Source organism: Amblyomma americanum, chromosome 6 (assembly GCF_052857255.1).
Source record: "Amblyomma americanum isolate KBUSLIRL-KWMA chromosome 6, ASM5285725v1, whole genome shotgun sequence".
In the NCBI taxonomy this organism is placed as follows: domain Eukaryota; kingdom Metazoa; phylum Arthropoda; class Arachnida; order Ixodida; family Ixodidae; genus Amblyomma; species Amblyomma americanum.
The window spans coordinates 182,849,236-182,856,543 of NC_135502.1; the positions used below are offsets into that span (position 1 = coordinate 182,849,236).

The window sequence follows — 7,308 nt, forward strand, 5'->3', positions numbered from 1 at the left end:
TATTAGTTGCAGCCATTAGGCAGTGGAACGCAATAAACTCCATTACTTTTGCAAGTGGTGAACCTTTTTTGTGACACTGTCCATTGTGGACAAGTACCCAGTTTTATCAAGCCTTTTTAATGGCGGCGCAAAGGCCTCCTGTCTTGCACTTCGCTGTTAAGACAACAGCAGCATTACGCTTTCCCGCGACTTTCTTGAGACTGTGAAATACTGTGGAGGTAAGGTGTATCAGCATCATCGGGGAATGTGCTCCTTACCCTCGAGCGAGTGAAAACATATTATGACAGGTTGTTGAGATGGGCAAGTGGGAACCCAGCAGCTTGGAAACCTGCTACAAGAATGCGTCCTCAGCAGTGATGGCATGACTTATCTAAAGCTGATGTCATGCACACGATTGCACACCCATCAAATGTTTCCATCTTTTCTGACCTTAACCAGCGACAAATGCACCTCTTCACCATCCTTCCCCAACAACGCGTGGTCCGACTCGTAGCTAAAAAGAGCCTTCCTAATCTTTAGCTGTAGCCCCGACAAACATATTCGTCCACAAAGCGCAAGTCTGCATCAAGAAACTGCTAACGGTTCTGCTTAGTCAATTCTGATGTAAAAGACAGGCCTTGACCGCATGCCTTAAAGACTCCTAAAACATCTTGTGCCAACTTATCTGAGCCTTCTATGTCCAGAAAAATTACAGTCATGAACATAATGAAATGCTACTATGCCAAGGTCTTCCAAACAGGGCTCTAATGCCTTATTGACTTTAGACAAAAAAAAATGTTGCGGAGCAAAGGTACGACCTGCGCGTAAATACCACCCTGCCAACTCACAAATGCGGATTTGCAGTAAAAGGACAACAGCCCCAAGAAGCCAGCAACCGAAATCACGCAATCATCTGTAAAAGCATGTTCATTGTTCACCCTGATGCAGTTTGCACATACTTCAGATGTCTATCATGTGACAATAAATAGTGCAGGCACTCCATGTTAATGCTCACTGCAGAGCACCTGCCCAGGTTGCTATCCACAAGAAACTAGAACTCCACAGAACTCCACTTTTGTGAGTTGGCAAGGCGGTATTTACATCAGAAATCAGGCATATGCAGAGGGTCCCAGGTTGCACTGTTCCTCCGCGACATTCTTCTGTCCAGAGTCGATTCCGCATCAAAGCCCTGTTTGGAAGGCCTCGGCATAGTAGCATTTCGTTATGTTGATAGCTACCTATTTTTTTGCACAAGGAGGGCTCAGATAAGTTGGCACAAGACGTTTTAGAAATCTTTAGGCATGTGGTCAAAGCCTATCTTTTAGGTCTGAATTTCACTAAGCATAACCGTTTGTAGCTTCTTTACTTAGACCTGCGCTTTGCGGACGACCACATATGTTGGCGCCAAAGCTCAAGATCAGGAAGCCTCTTAGCTACGAGTTGAACCACTCGAGGCTGGTGAAGGACAGGTTGGCAATCACCTGCATCACGACTGCTTTATGGAAGTCATGCCATCACAGTGTTTAGAATGCATTCTCGAAGCAGGTTTCTAAGCCAATGGCACCTGGGTTCCCACTTGCCCATCTTGCGCACCTGTCAGAGTGTGTTTTTACTCTCTCGAGGGAACGGAACACCGTTCACATGATGCTGACATAGTTGAGCAGCACAAAAAGACGGGCTCTATACCTTACCTCCACGCAATTTCGCACCATCCCAAGAAAGTTGCACCAAAGTATGATGTTGCTGTTGTCTTGACCGCTAAAAGTAAGGTAGGAGCCCTTTGCTTCTTCGTTCAAACTAGGCTTGATACAACTAGATAAAAAATAATCACCACTTGCAAAAGTAAACCGGTTTTTTGCATTCCACTGCCTCGTAGCTGAAACTACTATGGGCAGACAAGCAGATATCTGAATGTGCGCCTGGCTGAGAGCCCTTTCACTGTATAGAGGGGAAGGCGAATTTTCACCAGACACTGCACGTTCAATCTCGTGAATGCAATCGGAGGACGACCTTCCTCTTTGCACGCCTGATTTCTGCTGCACATCAGTGGTTTAGGGCAGTGATAAATCTGTCCTGATATAGTTCAGGCTTACTACATCTGTAAGGCTAAAAACAAGTGCCTGGCTAAACCGTCGGTGAACCTTCACTGTAAGGAATTAGTTTTTTAGATGGTTTACTAGTACGTCAGTGCCTTTCGGTTATTTTTTGCCCTCTCACTGCTTTGGGGTCTTGCGTGCTTGAATCTCTTTGCAGGTGTTCTTTTGCCACTTTCCTTTAATAAAATTTCAGTTGTTAGACCAGCCTCATCTTGTGCTCATCTCTTCTCCTGCTTTGTGTCTTCCGGCTGGTTTTAAGATGTAATACTGAATGCCGAAAGAAAGCCATTTTAGAGTCAAGTGCACTTATAATGGCCACAGCTATAATGAATGTTCATTTATTACAAAAAATAGTGCTTACTTCATTAATTTATGCATAAAGTATATGACACTGCATCAAAATAAAAAAGGACTAAGCCTCTAACCCTCATGGCCAAACTGCAGTTACAGCAAACAAAAGGACACCATAAACCTGCCCCACATGCAAAAGCTTGCACTACAGGTCAATGCAGAAATAAGATCAGATTACTTCCCAAACTGCATGACACTGCCACGCAAAGTAAAGATTGTGACAGGCAATAAAGGAGCAACAAAAAACAAACTGTAGGTAGCAGCTAATCTCATGCAGACAAGCTACAAGGTCAGGCCAACATAGACGTGGAAAAGATTTGAAAAAAAAGCCACAACAAGCACATAATAATTTTTAAGGTTTTCACAGCCCTTTAAATGGCAAATACTTTCCTGAAAAACATACCTGAAGCGGCAATTTTTTTTCGGCAATCAATTTTTTTCATGTACTTCATTATTCTTGAAGCATGGGCTGACATAGAGTAGTCAGATTAGTGCATGCGTTCCTAAGCAATGCCATGCCAAAAACTGTACATACAGAAAAAGTTTGCCTTACTGAGTGAATACCACTGGCCATCCACTAATTTCCCAGCCTGCTCCAGGTCCCTGGCAAAAATCACACGCAACTTGGTGGCTTGCACAACTGCCATGCAACTCTTGGTCTTTAGCTGGAAAAAAATTGAGGGATCAGTGAGATATAAAATTTTACATGCATTGCTTTGTTTCAATAACAGACTAAGAAACAGCGGTTTCTGTGAGCGCAACTATTTTTTCACACCAGCTTTCTACAGTAAACCATGTTTATCGCGACCTAATTTACACTGACTTGCTGCACGGCCCCAGCACTACAGTGTATAGCTTTAGGGTTTCAAATGCTTGTCAGCTCTGAGCCCTTGGGCTTGCACTCGTTAATGCAGAAAACCTCGGAAAGGGCAACCAGAGCTTCGAGCTTTAAGCCATAGGTATTCGGAAGCTCTGTGGTCTGTGGGAGAACTTTTGGCTGGGTGACACAGTAGCAAATGCTTCTCCAGCTACTTTCACTCCATTGCAAAAAAACTCGCACAGCAGAGATCTGTCCTCCATTTTGCATTGCAGAAACAATCACTGAAATTCAAAGCACGCATTCTAAATGCACACCTACCTTCCAACGCAGCTTCATAATAATGGGTTTAATTATTGGAATGAAATACCAGTCAGTACATGTAGTTTTCAGTTTATCCAAAAATTATAAGCAACCGACAAACAATAAACATTAAAAGAGAAATAAAATAACCAGAATTGTTTAAAAAATCTGTCAGAAGAATTATGTGACATCCACTACACTCCAGCAGTTCTTTGCCTTCGTGCACCTTCAAACCACACTTTCTTACAGGCAGATTTGCACAGAGATTGGGTTGAACCTGATCTTTAAGAATCTTTTTTGGTGCAACAGTAGGAAGAAACCAGGTTTTACCCAAAAACGAAGCACCCTACACATTGCATCACAAGCCCAGATGGTGCACTTGAGTCGCCTCTTATGCTTATGCAAGAAACAGGAACGGAGATATCTTGACTAAATCAAAAAAAGAGGAAGTGCAGTGCATGTGTAATGCAGAGAAGATATAAGCAATACCACACTAAAACACTGGGAGGATTCCAAGAGTAGGTGAATGCATGAATGGGTGGCAATCAGGTGGCTAAATGAGATTAGGAAATTTGAGGAAAAAGGATGGTAGCATGTGGCACAGGAGACAGTTACCTAAAATGAACTAGAGAACCATTGTTCTGCACTAATTTTGAACAGCACATTCACACGACAGACAAAATCACTAACTCCAGGAACAGACTGAGCATCATGCAACTCAATGTCAATCACCATTGCAAATGGCACCAGCACCGCAGACTGCACATGAGGAAAAGTAGACATCTTTTTGCTTTCAACTTTGAGCAGCAGTCAGCTGCGCTTTTAGGAGCAAAGCTCTAAAGTAGGGCAACATTGGCACTTTGTTTTCCTGACATGAGGGTGCTTGTGAGCATGCAAGTCCCATGTTTGTTTTGCACCAAACGTGTTAATTGCGAGGAATGTTTAACTAAAGAGGGGCACCTATCATGGGCATCAGCTCTTCATTACTTCCCTTATATATCCCTCCCTTATATCACGGTTCAAGTGTCCACCAAAATGTGAGACAGTTACTGTTACATTTCCTTGAATTTTCCTTCAACTAATTTTAAATTTTTCAATTATACAGCTTTAAGAAGGTAGAGGTACAAACTGTGCAGTATAACCATATGCTATGGCAATAAACCAGCAATAAACCTGTGCTGACAGCAGCTTGCCCAGTGCATTGCAAGGATGCTATACCATACAAGGATTGGTGTCATCGTGCAATGTTACATTACTGACTGACAATTTGGTCTCTGTGTCAGAAATACTGGTAAACCATCATTGTAGAGCACAATGTTTTTAAAGGGATAAATGAACATATACGTCCTTTTCGAGGACACATATGCATACCAGGCAACAGGTGTGCAATGTCAAAACACGTTTATGTTAACAGCAGCTGCGTCAAGAGCTACATCAGCGACTATATTTTGTACAAGTCTACAGTTCCGGTAATTATAAGCTGAGGTAATGCTGTGAAGTGCATGTAGAGTTTCATTCATTTCTAAATCTAGCTGCAAGCCTATATTGAAAATATTTTTCTAAATAGGCAGCTAAGATATGCATCACTGAAAAAGAATAACTACCATGAACGGATCAGGAGGGATGACACAGCCGAAGGCAGGAAGCACGCATGGCCCAATAGATGCTGGCCGCTGGCAACTGCAAATAAATTCATCCAGAGCAACAGCTGTCAGTGGCTGTAGCCATGTCATGAATGACAAGAGAGGGAATCGTCTACTGCTTTAAAAACTAAACTTAGACGTAATATAATAAATAACGAACAATGAGCTAGCCCATGACAAAACAAATGAACAGATTTTATGTAATGCACCCCTGTACATTCTTTGAGAAGAGTCACAATGACTGTTATAACCACACTGAAAGATGAGCTGGCTGAAATACCGCACACCAATTTGAATATAGGATGTGCAGGTTTTCATTTTTTCCTATCATGGTGCCTTGCACCAATGTCGAGGTATTAAATTGAAAGTTGCAACCAGTCTGCCTTGGTTAAATGAGAAGAGAGAATGGAAAAAAGCATGCCTTCACTAGCAAGAAGCTTGATATCTCACAGCACAGCTTGGCATCATAGAAAAATTGCTAGCGCATTTAACAAATCTGCATACAATTAAAAGCTGCACAAATTTGTCGACTGGCAATGCAAGTAAAGGCAAGAGAAACAAAAAAAATACCAAAGAACACTCGTGAGTGCGGCGAAGGGAGGTCTGTGGGTAGGATCCCGTGCCTGGGAAGAGTTCCGAGCTCGGAGAATCGCCGGCACCACAGCTGATGGCACGCAACAAAGAATAAATAACAAAGCGAAAATAAGTAACAAAAAAAACCATCGACAATGGCGAACGACTTGAATGCGGGCCACGAAAGCGAGGGATATAGCAAAAAGGTAGAAATCCTAAATAATTTTAAGTTGCATATCCGACAGCTCGCACTTCTCTGAAGGAGAAGAAGCATCAACGTTTACAGCTCGGGAGACGCAAGATTGATCTAGCTTTGACATAACACTGCCTCAAATCCTGTTCCACTGGGGAAGCACAGACAAGTTTACAAATGAGAAGGCGATGAATATGAACTAGCCTTTCGCATGCGATCACTGTCTCAAAATTTAGTATGACGCATATTAAGGCACAATCACTAATCCGATGAGTACTAACCCTGAGCAAAATAGTGCGGTGTCTGATCGCAGCTGGCCTAGCGCGAGTGCTCCGCCGCGCGGCACTTCTCGCTCATCGTCTTCTACGCAGTGCAAATCCATGCTTTTGCACCAAGTGTCGAAGCGCTAGCTAGCGAAAGCGTAACTCTGTTGTGATATCTGGTGCCATTTTTATTTACCACGGCACGCGAGTTATAAATGCACATAAAGACAATGAGAACAACACTTGTCATGGTGGATATAGGCCCTGCTTTTTTGGCGCCGCATTAGAGCTGCGGCAACCGCAAGCGGACTGCCTCCACTCACATCCCTATATAGCCGCATACAAATAGCGCGTGTGAATACAGATCATTAGCAAAGAAACGCAGAGCGGGACTCACCGGCCATGCGATTCATCCAGGCTTAGTAAAACGGCTCAGGAGTCTTCGTTCCCCTAACAGATGAAAAGACGTCGCAGCACTCTTCATGGCTTACCCGTTGAAACTCCCCAATGTTGACAGGCCGAAATCTTGGTCGTTGGCTTCCAAAACACACTGCTGCTCACCTTGCTATTGAATGAGTTCTTCACACGTGTCCGCCGTACAAGTACTCAAGCAATGCCTCAAAGAGGCAAATAATACAAAACACGACCTGCCGGTTGCGCTGCAATGGCGGCGACGGCTGCGCTTTCGTTTCGGTGAATAATTACAACCGACAAAAAAATTTGTTTTTTAAACCATGAATACTTATATTATCTTCACGACAAAGACACTGCATTTATTTTAAATTATTTTTAGATTATTTAAGAATACTAAAGCGCTTTCAGTTACTCTTTTTGGATATCGTTTGTAGAAGCTGCGATCCTGTGATCCCCTGAAGTGACCTGGATGCCCTAGCAGACGACGGTGTTGACAGAATGCAATTTCGTTTGATGCCAGATAAAATCACTAAGTTGCGACAGAAACAGCGATGAAAAGCGCCGTATCTCAAGCTGGCGATTATCATGGATAAGTTGAACGCAATTGGCTCGATGGAGAGTAGCTGCGATGCATTAATTTGCGCGACACCGGCACGCTCACCGGAGATCATGAAAC

General features: G+C 43.2%; 1 protein-coding gene across 1 annotated transcript; it reads right to left on the reverse strand.

The window, feature by feature from the left end:
- Nucleotides 1-1,502: 1,502 nt before the first annotated feature.
- LOC144095624 (uncharacterized) lies at nt 1,503-6,711 on the reverse strand. The gene is made up of 5 exons (XM_077629295.1): nt 6,616-6,711; nt 5,760-5,853; nt 5,151-5,226; nt 2,980-3,091; nt 1,503-1,543 (listed from the first exon to the last, which is right to left on the reverse strand). Exons 1-5 carry the CDS (start codon nt 6,629-6,631, stop codon nt 1,503-1,505), a joined length of 339 nt encoding a protein of 112 aa, XP_077485421.1. The 5' UTR covers nt 6,632-6,711.
- Nucleotides 6,712-7,308: the final 597 nt, after the last annotated feature.

Coding starts and splice junctions, on each gene's coding strand:
- LOC144095624 (XM_077629295.1), bottom strand. Junction 3,092..5,150: donor TCCCTCCTGATCCGTTCATG/GTAGTTATTCTT, acceptor ATTTTTTTCCAG/CTAAAGACCAAGAGTTGCAT. Junction 1,544..2,979: donor TGGCCAGTGGTATTCACTCA/GTAAGGCAAACT, acceptor GTGGGAACCCAG/GTGCCATTGGCTTAGAAACC.